This window comes from Microtus oregoni, unplaced genomic scaffold (assembly GCF_018167655.1).
Source record: "Microtus oregoni isolate MIOR12 unplaced genomic scaffold, Mior012 000010F_ref0000083, whole genome shotgun sequence".
NCBI lineage: Eukaryota > Metazoa > Chordata > Mammalia > Rodentia > Cricetidae > Microtus > Microtus oregoni.
The window spans coordinates 4989991-5006301 of record NW_024543069.1 but is presented as its reverse complement, the minus strand read 5'-3'; the positions used below and the strand labels follow the sequence as shown (position 1 = coordinate 5006301).

General features: G+C 38.8%; 1 protein-coding gene across 5 annotated transcripts in view; it reads right to left on the bottom strand.

The window, feature by feature from the left end:
• Gria2 (glutamate ionotropic receptor AMPA type subunit 2) overlaps positions 1 to 15281 on the bottom strand; it is a 123923-nt gene extending 108642 nt beyond the window's left edge. For 3 of the 5 annotated variants that reach the window (XR_005974930.1, XM_041659244.1, XM_041659245.1), the window contains exons 1-2: positions 14715 to 15272; positions 14082 to 14222 (exon numbers count right to left, since the gene is read on the bottom strand). Coding sequence is in view for 4 of the 5 variants with exons in the window: in XM_041659244.1 (XP_041515178.1) it covers positions 14082 to 14222; positions 14715 to 14802 (229 nt within the window). In the remaining variant the exon portion in view is untranslated. Of the gene's footprint in view, positions 1 to 14081; positions 14223 to 14714 lie in introns of all 5 variants that reach the window. The other 2 variants (XM_041659247.1, XM_041659246.1) reach the window with 2 other exon arrangements.
• Between the last annotated feature and the right edge of the window lie 1030 nt (positions 15282 to 16311).

Here is a 16311-nt window from a genome sequence, read left to right as displayed (position 1 = left end):
AAACACACATACACACACATGGAGAGGTGCAAATGGAACCTTCCTGTCTTAAAATTATGTAAAGACAAGATCTCCTATGTAAATTGGGAGCATGAGGACCATGGGAGAGAGTTGAAGGGGAGGGGAGAGAAAGGAAGAGGAGCAGAGAAAAATGTATATCTCAATAAAATCAATAAAAATTATGTAAAGAAACAGCAAAGGCAGCATTTTAAGAGGTTTGTCTAAAATACAAAGAGGCAGAAAGTAGAAAGAGAAACCTCTATACATTGTAGGTAGGGTTATACATTGATGTTTTATTTTTAAAACTAGCAAAATGCTAATCCTATTTGCCTACAAATTTTTGTGCTCATAACTGCTTGCAATTCTTTCTGCAGATAATTAAAATAGACAGGGCGATAAGAGAACATAGGTTGGTGATTGGCATGGGCTCACCATATGCAAGACGCTGAGTTCTCCTCTCAGCACACATAAACGATGTCTTTCAAACTCGACAGGAGAAGAAAAAGATTCATCAACAAAACACAGGATGAATAGCATCACTCTGAGCAATAAGCACAAGGGCAACAAGCTGGGCTACTAAAGGAGAGCTCTGACGTATGTCAAGCAAAAGATGATCAGATTAAGAACGCTGAACAATATTTTCCTATGTCTAGAAGCTTCTGATAGTGATTTCCTCGGACAAGTGGGTGGGATGGATGGAGGAATCAATATGACTACGTCCCTTTTGTAGTGCTCTAAAATTATGCATGAGTAACTTTGAACATAATTTTCAGCATATTTGTAATAATTCTTTGCGCATTTCATATATACACACAATATGCTTTGATCATATTCTCCCCTCCTCCCTCATTTCCTCACAAACTCCACCTGTCTTTTTTTCTTTCCCTCACAGATTCAAGTCTGTATTACCCTTACCCTCATGGGTATGAGTACAACCACTGCAGTGTGTTTGGCAGACCAGAGGCCATAACTTTAAAGAATTTGATCATCCTTCCCCTAGAAGACAACCGCAGCTGGGAATTTATGAGTGCGGCCATCCTGTAATGGCAAGAATATACTATGTATCTTCAGTTCTTCTCATGTCTTCCATATTCTACAAGCCTTGCTGTAAATGCCTATAATGTCAAAATTCAAAATTACTGTATAGCTTAAATTTATCTTGCCAAAACACCAGCATTTCATTTTAACTAATGCCTTTGTTTCATTTTATGGTTTTTATGCATAAAGACTGCATTAATTTTTTAGATGATGATGGTTTGTATACCAGACGTTTTCAAACTGTTGTCTAGTCAATGTTTAGATTGCATGATTTGCTTTAATCTAAAGATATGGTGGTACAGTGCTTGTGATTCTTAGTTTATTCAGAGTAGCTATCCACATCAGTGCCTTTGAAAACATTCTACAAATCTCATCATTGTAAAACTTATAGTTCTTTTTCACCACCAAGATAAACTCGTAGGTTATAAAGAACAAAATTCATTTATTTACACTCATTTATATAAAGACTAGCAAACAAGTTTATATCGGTTCAAAATGTATTGAAGTGATTATGGCAATCAAAGGAAAAGAAAAATACAAAAGTAAATAAAAATTGTTTCAAGTAATTTTTATAGATCTGCAATTAACATTGTAATTATCAACAGTAGTATTTCCATCTTGACATCCTTTTTCAATGATATATTCTAAGTCAGTACTTAAAACAATGACTTTTCCCCTTCAAAATCATGCTTGTTTTATTCAGAGATTTGGCAGTTATCACTTCTACTTTTAAAATACTTTGATTCAAATCTAGATCCAAGGTACAACAAAAAATTCTAAATGATTTAGAAAAATAACTGTACCTTCTAATGTAATAAGACTGTCTGGTTGACTAGATTAATTATTATCTTCTGTTGCCATAAAGACCTTGAATCATCAATAATTCCCAATATATGAGCCTTATCTTGTGTTCTGTACCTTTGATATAAGTGAAATAAGCGGTGTAGAACAAATTTCCACAAAACATTTGACGAAGAAAAACAGACAAGTTCTGTAGTAACATTCTGTGCACATAAAAAGGACTGACTCTGCACTCTGTAGACTGGCCCCTTCCTCTATGCCCTGCGTTCTGCCCCAGTCTCGATTCCAGAGTCATGAATTATGACTTTTCTTTTAAATATATGGATTTGTCTTAATGGAGTAAATGTGCCCCAAATTCTGGCTATGCTACATTATAGTGATATAACTGCTTCCTGTAGCATAAAGAAACATCACAATGAAAGAGGTAGTGTCAATCTAGAAACTTGACAAAGCTTAGGTAGGACACTGCCGTTTTCACCCATTGCTGTGACTGAGCTTCTAATCTCATCTCTCTGTTTCCAGAAGCAAATAATTTCAATTCCAGTAGTTATCTGGATTATTTATAAGCATTCCACATATCTAGGCAGATAGAATACGCTAATCTCTGAGGCCAAAAGAACATGACAAAGGACTCACTAGTCACCAGCAACCTATGGATTGTGTGTTCCTAGGAGAGCTCAAAATGAACCTGGCTTGTGTCTACTACAAAGTTCTTTCATCCTTGGTCCTTAAATGCATTAATGATGGAAGGTAAGAGAATGGTGCCAACTTATATTTTAGATTATACCCAATTTTCAGCTCCTTTTACGTATCTATTGAACCATAAAGAGAGACGCTGGTGAGGGACATGCCAAAACTTCCCAGAATGTACATAGTCACCAGTTTTCTTGAAATGTTAAAAAAATAAATAAATAATCTTTGCTTCTGATAAAATGAACTCATATTTGTAACAAATTCAACTGGATATTTATTTAATCCCTGAATATCCCTAATAGTATAATCAGGTATGACAATGGAATTGAACGTTATCTTACACAGAATAAATGCCATGTATTACACCATGAGACTGCTAATTGCACTCGTCTAGTTTTGCCTGAATTCAAAGCCTTTGACTCTTCAAACTGCATTTTATTTAAACAATTTTAGTGTAATTAATTTAGCAAGAGAAAGATGAGGAATCTATAATATTCCTGCTTTTGCAAAGGGTTGAGACATCTTAATCTTATGATATATACTAAGAATATGGGTTTTTAATATTCTGTTGTGCAATATATAATATAGGGATGGGTACAGTCCTACTCAATGTCAATAACTCTAATTTGTGCTTTCTCTCATCTGATAGTAATCTGCTCTTTATTTGAAGCGGTTCCTGGGGTTGATTTTCTTATTTCTCATTGACACCAAATAGCATTTGTTCTGCTTGTGTATCCAAGCTGTACGAAAAGATATCAATACGACATTTTGTGTTTCTACTTAGCAAGTGAGCATCAAAGATATTCACTATAGGAAGTAATAATAAAAGTTTACTATTTTGTGCATATTTTAGACCAAATTCAGCCCTTGCGGTTTTTGAATGAATCTTCAAAGCAGTCCTATAATGAATGCTCTCCTTGTACAGAAATGGAAACTGAGACCCCATCAAGCAACTTGTCAGTGGCCGTCCCCAGGCACAGAACAAGAATGCAGTTCCAAGCGTACCTTAGGTTGTGAGGTAAACAAACTAGTATTTATTGTTTAATTATCATGGAAGAAACCCTTCTACATTTTTCTTTAAGATGTTACCCTTGACTTACTTCTCAGATAGAAACCTCAAGATCTTATGAAATTTTCTTGCAAATAATTAAAATAATATGCTTTCTTGATAACTCTTGAATTGTAGTTTATAATCCTAAAATGTTCTCTATGTAAAATATCTGTAAAGACATACAAACTAAATAATAAAACTCTGAAAAAAGGATGAGTTAAATTATGTATTTTGAAATAACTAAAAGGCTATAAAGCAGTCATCATCGTTCACATAAATTAAAAGACTGGAATTCATCATTTCACAAAATGTCATATACATTCCACCGAAAGAAGGGAATGTTCATGAAGAAAAATTGAGATATAACAAAAATGTGTTTATCAAGAACATCTAATGAATCCGTCTCTCTGACACACACTCTCTCTCACACACATGCACACATGAATATATCTCTAAACACGCACTCTCTCTCACATGCATGCACACGTGAATATATCTCTAAACACACACTCTCTCTCACACGCATGCACACATGAATATATCTCTAAACACGCACTCTCTCTCACACGCATGCACACGTGAATATATCTCTAAACACGCACTCTCTCACACGCATGCACACATGAATATATCTCTAAACACACACTCTCTCACACGCATGCACACATGAATATATCTCTAAACACACACTCTCTCTCACACGCATGCACACATGAATATATCTCTAACACACACTCTCTCTCACACGCATGCACACATGAATATATCTCTAAACACACACTCTCTCTCACACGCATGCACACATGAATATATCTCTAAACACACACTCTCTCTCACACGCATGCACACGTGAATATATCTCTAAACACACACTCTCTCTCACACACATGCACACATGAATATATCTCTAAACACGCACTCTCTCTCACACGCATGCACACATGAATATATCTCTGAACACGCCACTTTTCTCTGCCAGTCTCACATACAAAGGAAGTACTATTATAGAAACTATTTCTGTGATATTTGGATTACTGCAAACAAATAGCGCCATTAAATACATGTAATTCCCAGAAAATAACAGACACAAAACTCTTGATAATTATGTCTACATTGTTTCAAATTACCCCTGAGAAATTCTATCTAACAATGTCTCCAGAGTCACCAAATTCTCCCTATAATGCAATCTTATTTTTCATAATGAAATTATTCATTCTATTCTCCTAAAAACTCTCCTTCAAAAAGTTTTCTCAAAGTTGGTTTTGTAGCAGTAGAACATCATCTTAATCCTACTACTTCGGAGTCTGAGGCAGGAGGATGTCAAATTTGAGGCCAGCCTGGCCTTATTATCAAGACAGTGACTCCAATAAAGTAATAATTTTTAATGACTCAAAATCTTGGAGAATTATTAACAATTTTTAAAAACATTCTTATGACGTTAGGATTCTAAGTTTTAGGAAAATGATTTAAAATAAGTTTCTATTTAAGCATTTTCATTGTTAAATTTTGTAATTATTTAAAATTTAAAATACCTTTGTTTAATAGTTTGTAGTTCAGTGAGTGTGTGAATGTTAATAAACAGAACTACCTCATTAGTGTCAACATAAACTGAAATTTAAACTGTTTCTGGTTCTTTTGAGATAAACCCCACTGTCATTTATCAACCAGCTGTGGAATGGCTGCATCTGACAAGCCCTTGATGCCACATTGCCTAAGATATGATAAAAAAAAAAAAACTTTTCTGATGTTATGGTATCTCCAATTTTCAAGGACATTTTTTCCCATCCAAGGATAATAAAACACCTCACGTTGTGTTTTTCTGAAGAGGTATAACCACTCCCTCCCTTGCCTTATTTTCCCTCTGGACATAGTAGGTCATTACTGTATCATATCAAAATTAGTATTGCAATCATAATTCACGCTTTTGGAGTAGTTAAAGGCCAGTACAGATGATTCACCATGGAAAAGTCCCAAGTGAAGCACACATCAAATCAAAGTAGGAATAAAGTCAGAACAGAAGGAGAGAAGGAAGAGACACAGAGAATTCATTCCTACAGCCCTGCCTGGGAACCAAGTTCCGGTGCACTGAGGTTTGTCTCCTTTCTCGTTGTGATATACATTCCTGCACTTTAAATCTGGTATTTATAATATACGTCAGAAGAAATATTGTTTCATCCTGACTATACTACTCACCTATAAGAAATGAAATCTATATAATCTCATGGTTGATGTTGTTTGTCCCTGCCACAATGGAAGTAACGCTAGAGGAACCTGAATGGATGCCAAGTCAGAAAGAGAACTCTGGTAAAGGGTTAATTCAGTCATAAAAAATAATTAGGCTAAAAAACATCTTTCGTTATATCAAATTATATTACCCAAACATCCATGCTGAACATGGAAATGAATGATTTATTCTTTATTTGTTTATGTAAGTGAAGAATTATGTAAGAAATATATATATATATATAAATATATATATATATATAATTTTTTATTTATACCCATAAGGTAGCTTTTGGGTTGTTTAAACCTACTTGTCTCGTGTCAATCAGTAAAATCTGGGTATTTAGAAAGATTAGACTAAATATTTATAGTACAGGGATATTTTCTGAGGCTTGCTGAGATTTTAATAATAGCAACAGTGTCAGAGACCCACAAAAGAAGGGCCACACATTTGAAAGCAATCTTAACGAAGAGGGGGAAAGCACCATAACACCAAGGTGCCCTATTCACATTACATTAGGCAGACAAAAATTTAGAATATGCCTCAGTCCTACATAATTTGTGCTCGTATTTTGAATATTGAAATAACTACAAAGAATAAAGAATTTAATGATGTGTGGGGCTAAATAGATTGCACAAGACAAAAAAGTAAGTTTCTGAAGAAGACTCCAAATAGTAAAAATAATAAAAAATATGCATTGTTTTGAAATAGAGATGACATAATTTTAGATTTCAAGATATAGAAACATTAAAATATCTTAAGAAAAATTTTACCTTCAAATCTTTTAAAAATTACCCTAGATTTTCCAAGCTGTAGTGGTTCTACTCACCTGGAGACAATTATAAATTATAAATTTTATCATACTAAATTGTAAAACAGCCCTTAGGTTTAATCTGTAAATTAGAAGTAAACACTTTAGACTGTCTAATTAATATACTAATGTGAAAAATGAAATACAACAGTAAGTTAATACACCCAAAAGAAATATCAATATAAATAAAATAAGAAAAATCAAATTACTAGAAGCTAACTCAAATAAAAATTATATAATGGACAAAGAAAACAAAAAGCCATATCCACAAAGTGACCACAATATACTCACACAGGTACACTCACACACACACACACACACACACACACTGTAAATAGAGAAATTGGTCTAAAACAAGAAATTATTCCCATGATATCTCATTTCTGGATGTTTCTTAAATGGTACAAATTTTTCATTCTGAACATTTAACTTATTTTTTTCACTAAAAGAAAGAACACAAAAATTATTCTGTGTAACAGCATAGATATTATTGGAGAAAAAGTTACTAAGATAATGTAAGAATAGCATCCATTTTCTTGGAAATTGGTAAACCCTGCTTCAAAAAAAAAAAAAAACCTTTCCATTTACATGAAACTTAAACTATGATCACTTTTGAAATATTAACTTTGAGCCCCAAATTCTCATTTTCTCATTTCATGAAAGGGACACAACATTATAAGAGGTTTGATAATTATTAAACTCTCTGGAGATAATCTCAGAAATTTTACCTAAAAATTGCTAGTAAAAGTTCTTTAATTTTTCAACTGAATTCATAGAATCTTCAGTAGAGCCAGTATAAGAAACAGAAGATCATTTATTGAGAGACCTGTAAACCCCAGTCAATGTTCAACTCTAATACGAGATTAAAAGAAGAGAGAGAGAAAACAAGAATAGCTCCTCATGTTAATTTAGAGTCAATGCCCTTTATAGAAAGTACTCTTCGATTAGCTGTGTCTGCCGAGCTTCCTTTTTTTTTTAAAGTATATAAAATATTTATTTTTTTGTTTTTGTTTTTTTTTATTTTTTAAATTTATTTATTTATTAAGGGTTTCTGCCTCCTCCCCGCCACCGCCTCCCATTTCCCTCCCCCTCCCCCGATCAAGTCCCCCTCCCTCATCTGCTCGAAGAGCAATCAGGGTTCCCTGTCCTGTGGCCCAAGGACCTCCCACCTCTATCCAGGTCTCCTAAGGTGAGCATCCAAACTGCCTAGGCTCCCCCAAAGCCAGTACGCGCAGTAGGATCAAAAACCCACTGCGATTGTTCTTGAATTCTCAGTATTCCTCATTGTCCGCTATGTTCAGCTAGTCCGGATTTATCCCATGCTTTTTCAGACCCAGGCCAGCTGGCCTTGGTGAGTTCCCGATAGAACATCCCCATTGTCTCAGTGTGTGGGTGCACCCCTCGCGGTCCTGAGTTCCTTGCTCGTGCTCCCTCTCCGAGCTTTCTTATAGTGTCTGAAACACTGAACTAATTAGCCGAGAGCTGCCCTTGCCCTTGCAGCTGTCAAGACTACAGGTAGTTAGGAAGCTGGAAGGGCTTCTTGTTCCCTAGAAGCCAAGAGGACCAGAGAGCTGAATGTATCAGCATCCAGTCGTAACAATGTCCCAGCGCAGTGACCTGGGCCTTTCTGTTTCCTTTACAGGCTAGCTGGGAAACAGAAAAGCTCTCTGAGTCTTGAGTCAGCAGACTGAAGCAGCTAGGAATCAAATGGGAATCGACACAGATGCATGTTACAATTTCATGCCATGATTTTTTTTTTTACATATTTGTTTTCTGTCAGCCCAAAATACATCTATTTTGATCAATTACAATCTTATTTCTGGAAATTCCTTTGATAAGTAAAGTACAAAAGTTTCAATACCAGCAATTCAACAATAAATTAATTATTCTGATATAAATAGGCTACTTCTTTCATCTAATGTTTTAGTTGGATAAAATAGTATTTAAAAGATCAGTAATGTGTTCTTCCTAGTTTATGTTCATTTTATTCATACCATAATTTCTTTTTTCTTTTATTCATTCAATTTTATTTCTTTTTTTAATTTTTATTTTTCCATTCAATTATTTACATTTCCTTCCCTCCTCCCAATCCCCTCCTGCTCCCCCACCCCTCCTCCTCCCTCTCCCACCCTGCTTGCTAGAGGGCAGGTAACCCTGCCCTGTGTGAAGTCCAAGGCCCTCCCCCCTACATCCAGGCCCAGGGAGCTGTGCAATTTCTTATCATAACAGCATCCAAGAAGGTTCTGGTTTCTTTAAAATGTTTCATATTAAATTTAATAATGCTGTTTTTAGTATATTTCTCAAGGAAAATAGATAAATGTGATTGTCTGAGTAGCTAATTACTATGTGCATCCTACAATTAAAATTATATATATACACAATGCCCCAAACACACAGAATTCCTTCTAGGTATAGTGTATTAAAGGCTAGCAAACATTAAACAATTTAATAAACACAGATATGCAATCTCAATAATGCAGGATTAAAATCCAGTGTTAGAAAAGACACCTCAGATCCAATATCTTGTAAAGTTAAGACTTAAAATCTGATACACACACACACACACACACCTACGCACGTACGTGTATGCATTCACACATGTGCATAGGTACATGTAAAATGATTTTAGAGTTCTTTCTTTTAGGAGATTTTCTAATTTAGGCAATTTTTAAGTGTCTTTGTGAATCAACTTTACAAAAATATACAGAATTTCCTTTTAAAAAATAAACTCCAAAGCAATCTATTTCTTAAAGCAGGCAGTGAATGCTGTTTCTGAACACAGTATTTTAGTTAATTATTCCCAATTCTATTTTGTTTACATCTTTTTCTGTTTCTCTAAATAGAGTCATCTCTGGGGTCTTGGAAGGTATTCAGTGTGTGCAGCAGGTCTATGGAGAACAATCTTTTCTCCAACATCTCCATCTGCTGGCTTTGAGAAAAAGTAAAATTTCACTTGTTATTTCTTTGAAGGTGATTTTTAATTTTTAAAAAAAAATATATGCTGATTTATAGAATTAAAAGATAAAATTCTTAAATTATTGCTAGCTATACAAATGCTTATTTACCATAATCATTCATTAAGATAAACAGAAACAGATTACCATGTGCTAATTTAATATTTACTCCTTAATCCCCAAACCCTGGGAGATAGGATACACATGTGTATAACCTATTTAGAAAGTTTCTCTTTTAATGTTTTTCTAATTATTGTCACATTAAATATGGCTAAATTATGCTGAACTTATAATGTTCAATTCTTTCCTAAAAATCCTTGTTGGCTTTGTTAGCTATAGAAACAACAGTATCAACTTATTATTTCCTCTACATTGAGATTTTCTGCTATCATGATGAATTGCTTGTGGAGAATTGCTGAAGTCCCTTTCCGCTCACACACTGATCCACTCTGACAAGTCCTCAGAGGCTGCTCCCTAAAACGAGCATGGAATTTCCAAGACCACCGAGTCAATGATCAGAGAACAACTGCTATTTAGATCACGTTTTCTGATCATTGGAAGGCAATGGGGACGTGGCGCTGGATGAATGAATGAATGAATGAATGAATGAATTTGGAGGGGCCTCACTCCTTCCAACCTCTGCTCAGATGATAATCTCAATTTTCTCCTTTCTTTTCACCTTTGCATTTTCTTATAGAGATGGCCGGTTTAAACATTCATTTCAAAAAATATCTTAGTACCACTTGTAGACAAAAGGAAAGAAAAGACATGGGGAAAAGAAAGGAAGGGTGTGAAAAAGAAAGGAAGTGACAGAGAAGAAGAGGAAGGGAGGAGGGAGGGAGGGAGGGGGAGGAAAGAATGGAAGGAAAGGGGGAGGAAGAAAAAGGAAGGAAAGGAAATAAAAAGAAAAGAACACAGGCAGCTACTGGAAATCTGTCTTGAGCTCCTCTGGTATCCATGGAAACCAATGGGAACAAACAGGTTCTTCCACTATCCCTCTGTGACTGAAGGGTGTGGGACCTGAGTGCAGCCGAGCTATTCCTGATGATCAAAATAAGATGACTTCCTTTCGTTGAACCCAAACCATCTCGAAGTCTTAGATCTTTAACACCATGTCAGCCTCACCGCCCTGCCTAAGTCCACCCACCTCACAAACACAGTTTAGTTGCTAAGCGGAACCTTTCCTCCATCAAAACGACACCATTAAATGCTAACGTTTTGCTTTCTTGACAAACGCATTCGATGATGTTGATTATTCTCTTTGCATTGACTAAGATAAAGAATAAGGGAGTGCAGAAGGAGCGAGGCGTGATTCCTGTAACACATTGGCATTAGAGAACTCCTTAGGGTTCTGAAGAAAATGATTTTATTTGTCAGTGTTCCTAATGCTGTTGCATCCTTCCTATGAAAGAATACAGCACACAAGTAAAATCCACAAGTAAAATCCAGAGCAGAGTTTACATGATCATGTTTAGTTTCATACATCTGACAGCAGAGTCCTATTTACTTAACCGTGGAAGTCATGGTTGTGTGGTTGTGCTTCTACATATCCCTCCCATATCCTTCTTGCCCTTTAAAGGGTTAATTTCACAATTTTTATTGTCTTTAGCAAAAGAAAAAAGGGAAGGAAATAAAGGAAGAAAAAGAAAAAAATGGTGAATATATTTCCCTTTGCGGGTTTTGAAAATTTTAAAAAGATAAAATGAATTTTAAAACATGTAAATTGACTTTGCTTGCTCCACTTGTCAATGCGGACTCTAGAAAATTCTGTCTATAAAACTTGGTTTCTGTAATTGTGCCATATGAGTTGTATGCAGCGGTCAGGAAGCTCACAGCACGGGAGTCACAAAAGTCAAGGTGCTAGATTCTCCCAGTGCCGTCTTTTTGCTTGGTCCGTCCATGTTGTTTTGGTGCCTGGTATAACGATCTGTCGGTAGGGAAGTCTTATGATCTGGGAAATGACATTTTAAAATTTTTGCTTCATTTTTTTTTAAGAAAAAGAAGAAATCTACAAAAACAGTGACGACAGGTATACTGGATTTTCAGAACTATACGGTCAGATATATGAAATTCAGTAGTTAAATGAGAATCGGGCATTTGTTCCATGTGTGTGTATGTATTCTTATCACGCATCTTATTTCAGTTCAATTCATTCTCGAAATAAACCCACTTAACTACATTAGACTTGAGGATACACACCACACAAACTCGATATAATCTCTGACCCTTAAAGAACCCCGGTAGAGTGGCTTACACCTGTTGGAATTGAGAAACACTAATTTAGTTTGTGGATGTATCTGTTATTTTCCTCATTATTTTTGCCTCATTATTTTACCAATATTCAGCTTCCTGATTATTAACTATTTTCACAATGTCTTGTCAGTATCTCAGAACCTATGTACACACCTACTTTGCAATAGAACGCGTCGTGACTCTGTATATGTACATACCATTTCAGTTAGGTAAAATGCTCAACACGGGCATGTCAAACTACAACTCACAAGAAACACGAACAACTTGCTTCAGTAGATCCACAGGTCAAATATGGACGCTTTTGACATTTATTTAAACAGTTTCTTTGTAATTGCTATGCAATAACATGTATTGCATTGTGATACCCCCCTATGACATTCTATCACATTTTAATTATTTATTCACTTATTTATTTGGAGGGTGGCGTGTAGAGGTCAGAAGACAACTTTCAGGTGTCAGTTGTCTCCTCTGGTGTCAGGCACCCAGGGAGTAAACTCAGGTTCTCAGGCTTAATGAAAACAAAACAAAATAAAAATACAAAATGCTTTTATCCACTGAGCTACCTGGCGTCCCTGCTATGTGCAAATCCCCCTTCTATCATTTCTATCTCAAGCTCTAGTTCTCCTTCGTTTCTGTCTCTATTGCTATGTGCCTTTCTTTAATATTAACATTTTAGGAGATCTTTATAAGTTGATCCTTCAGAAAAGCTACAATTCTGGCCATGTGAATGACTACAATCACATTACCCTAAGCTACTATTTATTTATTTATTTATTTATTTATTTATTTTATTTTATTTCCACTTATCCAGGGACGGGAGTTGCGACCTGGCCTGCTCATGTCCCCGGTGCTACAAAGCTAAAGCTCAGAATACATGACAGGTTTCTCAGGGGGAGGTGGGTGTGATGGTAACCGGCTGTGGGACTTGGGCATTTCCTCTGGTGATTTTCCGCTCTGTCTGTTACATGGGAGTTAAAGTGGGAGGTAAGCCACCTGCAAATCTTCCCCAAATTGATATCTATGGAATGGAAGCTGAGAACATCAAGGCAGGAAACATCTGCCAGCCTGGAGGCCGGAAATGGTGGCGGCTGGGAGCATGCAGGATGATGCTGCCTCAGCGCAGGGACCGGGCCGCCAGCCTCGGGCGACCTCGCACTTGCGACTGGGCTCGGATCATTCTGCCCTGAAGCCTTGCCAGAGCATCCCCGCGAGTTCCCGAGCCCTGCACAGAGGACAGGGGCTGATACTGAGAACTGCAAAGGCTAAAATGGCTGATCTGCGACTTCTTCAGATTTTAAAACTCAGCCGGATGCAATCGCTTCCGAGTCATCCTCATTCTCCAGTCGCCTTTGCCCGAGCCTGAAAACCTGGAACAAAGCACGCGCGGCCAGCAAGTGCTCTGGCCATCCTGGGCACTATTTAAGCAGGAGCTTAAGTGAGCTGAGAACGGACCTAGCTTCTGGTTCTCACCTTCCTCATCCCCATTCTGCTGGAGACCTGGTTGTGGTTTGTATCCCCGAAGCTGGCAGACATCCATCACCACCCTCATCCCCCACTGCATCCTCATCCCTTCTGGGTCCCTATCCGCTTAGCATCCCTTCCCCTTCTGCTCACACCAACCAGTCAGGGCCTGCGTCAGCCTCGTGCCCGCGCCCCTTGGGTGGGCATTATGTAACAGCCCCGGTCCCAACTCCACAACCATTGTAACAACTTGTCCCGTGCAATAGAAGGACGTGGGGCTCACGGAGACTGCAGGTCGGAGCTGCCCTGCCAGGCTACAGGACTAAGGCAGTCCCCCCATGGGATCTGTCCAACAGTCCCACAGCGCGCCCTGGGGAACAACGTGTTCTCTGTTGGTAGGATGCCAATAGGCGCACAAGAGGGAAGGGGTGGGAGAGTCTCTTTGGAGGTTCCAGAATCAAGCAAGAACCGCCCCCCCCCGACCCCGAGAAAGACCGGTCGGAGTCCAACCCCCACCCAACTTCTTAGTGCGCACACTGGTACACTGTTCAGTGCCTTTTCCCCCTTCTCCACTGCCTGCCGGCCAGTGGGGGTCCCCAAGATTACAGCCACCTTTTTTCTGCACCCTCACACGCACGCGCGTGTGCAGTCACTCCCACCCACACATGACATGCCAGCAATACACACACACACACACACACACACACACACACACTCACACACCATCCCACGCTCGCATTCAGTAGCTTGCTTTCCCTGTGCAGCACTGGAAATACATGAATATTCATTACTTACAAGCATTGGTGACTGCGAAACTGTTGGCTACCTCCAAATTGTCGATATGGGGTGTCAATCTGAACTCCGAAGTGGAAAACTGAACCATCCCTACCCGAAATGCACTGTATTCTTGATCAGCGCCCCTTGGAAATAGCCCCCCTGCAAAGAATAAACAGCAAGCAAGAGAACCATGTCAGAGCCCTGGAGGGATAAGACTGGAGCCACCCTAGAGCCTTTGCTACCCGCTGGGATCAACACAATCACTGAGTTGGGCAGCAAGGGTTGGACATCCAAAAGGTGTTCAACGCGCCTAGGCACAGAGGAGAGTCTGAGGGCCAGAAATATTCTCCTTCTTAATTGCAAGCTTTGAGTTTGTATTCCCCACAAAATCTGAGCACACTACAAGACGCCTTCAAGGCAGAAGTAACGCAGTCCGGGGGTCAGAAATGAGCAGATCTTTCCCTTTATTGTGTCCAAAGGCATAATCATTTCTTTTTGCCTCAGCCTAAGAAAATCATGTATATTCTAGGTAGTTTAAATCTGGAATGCAGTCAAGGTATGACATAAGTCTACATGACATGAATTAATTTGCCCACTGTGAACAAAGATTACCAACACATTATGCACAATTCAAAGGCAAAAGGTACCTACCTATCTGTATGCTGTTAGAAGAGACACCAAAAATCAGTCCCCATAAAACAGGAGAAAGGAGGACAGAAATATGCATAATCTTTTGCATTTCCAAGAAAAGTAGAGCATCCACAAAATACCCTCTCTTTTCCCTTTTCCTCCTTTTCCTTCTTTTGCCGTTTTCCTCAACAAATTAGATCCTCTGCATTTTGAGATCGAAATTTAGCAAGGAGCTGCTAAAAACACGAAGTGGAGGCAGAAGAATCCTTATTTCCTGGGTCTTGCTGATGGCTGTTGATGCCTGGCGTCCTGTCCCCTCTCCTGAAGTCCCGAGGACTGGCTGAATGCAGTTTTCAGCTGAGCTGCCGCTGTGGTCCCGGTGTCTGGGAATATTCAGCACCCTCCCATGCGCTCACACAATCACCCTCTTTCGAGCTCTCTTCTCCTTCTCTCCTCTCTCACACGCGCGCGCGCACACATACACACACATACACACGCGCACACACACACACACACACACACAGGAAAGTCACAGAGAGGAGCAGGCAGTCCCCGGCGCGCGTGCGCGACTCGTGGCAGGCGGCGGGATCGCGCACCCACCCCTCCCCCGCACAATGCCCCGCACCCCGCACAGCCCTAGCAGCTCCTGCGAGGTGCCAAGAAAGCGCGGCTCAAAACCCGGCAGCCTGGTGCCTCTTAGAGACCTCCAGTCTTGCACATCTGAATTTTAGCACCGAGGACAGCGCTTCTGTCTGCGCCCTGGGCTGAGGTTGCAGCAGAGATGCTCCAGCCAGATCCAAAGACTGCAAAACTGATTTCCGGTTGCTGTGCCTAGGAAACCGAACTGCTAATTGCTGTTGGCAGTGGCGCTTTCTTCCGTCGGGCCCTGTTGTTTTACATTAAACAAAACGATTATGATTTGATCGCCTGAAAATCCACTTAGCGATATCGACACGCTGTCTTCTGCGTTACCTGATCCAGCTAAGAGGCAAAGGAAATACTCCCCTAAGAGAAGATTGCCAAAATTGTGAACTTTAGCTTTATATGATGTAGACATAATCCTGGGGAAACCCCAATTTCTATCCTTAACTACAAAAGATGAAAAAAATGTATCTGGATTGAATCTTTGAAGGACTATGTGTGGAAACATATCTTTAGAGTATATCCTTTTGGGTTGTGGTATGATTTGTTTAAGCCACACTGCCTGTGGATTGCTCTTGTACTTCAGTGCCGACTCCCTCCTACTGTAGGGTCATGTAGACTTGGCTCTTAGATGTCCTTTCTTTATATGGATTGAAAGGAATTGTAGTTTCCTGGGAGGGGAAAAAATAGACCATGCTAGTCTAGAAAGACTGCAAGGCTGCAAACCCTTTCCAGACACTTAGTTCCACAAAGGATACCCCATCACATTTTGGGTTTAAGTTAAAAAGATAAGTATTGCATCATGAAAAGAGGTTACTTCACTACAGCAAGCCCGTTTGAGCCTCTGGGAAACAAAGAATAGGCTAGAAATTAAAGTTTGTGGGAAGGAGATCGGTAGAGAGTACTGGAGATTGTATATGCCTGTGAAATTCATGTTCAACATCCTACTGCGTGCCAAGCCATCTCCATGTACCTG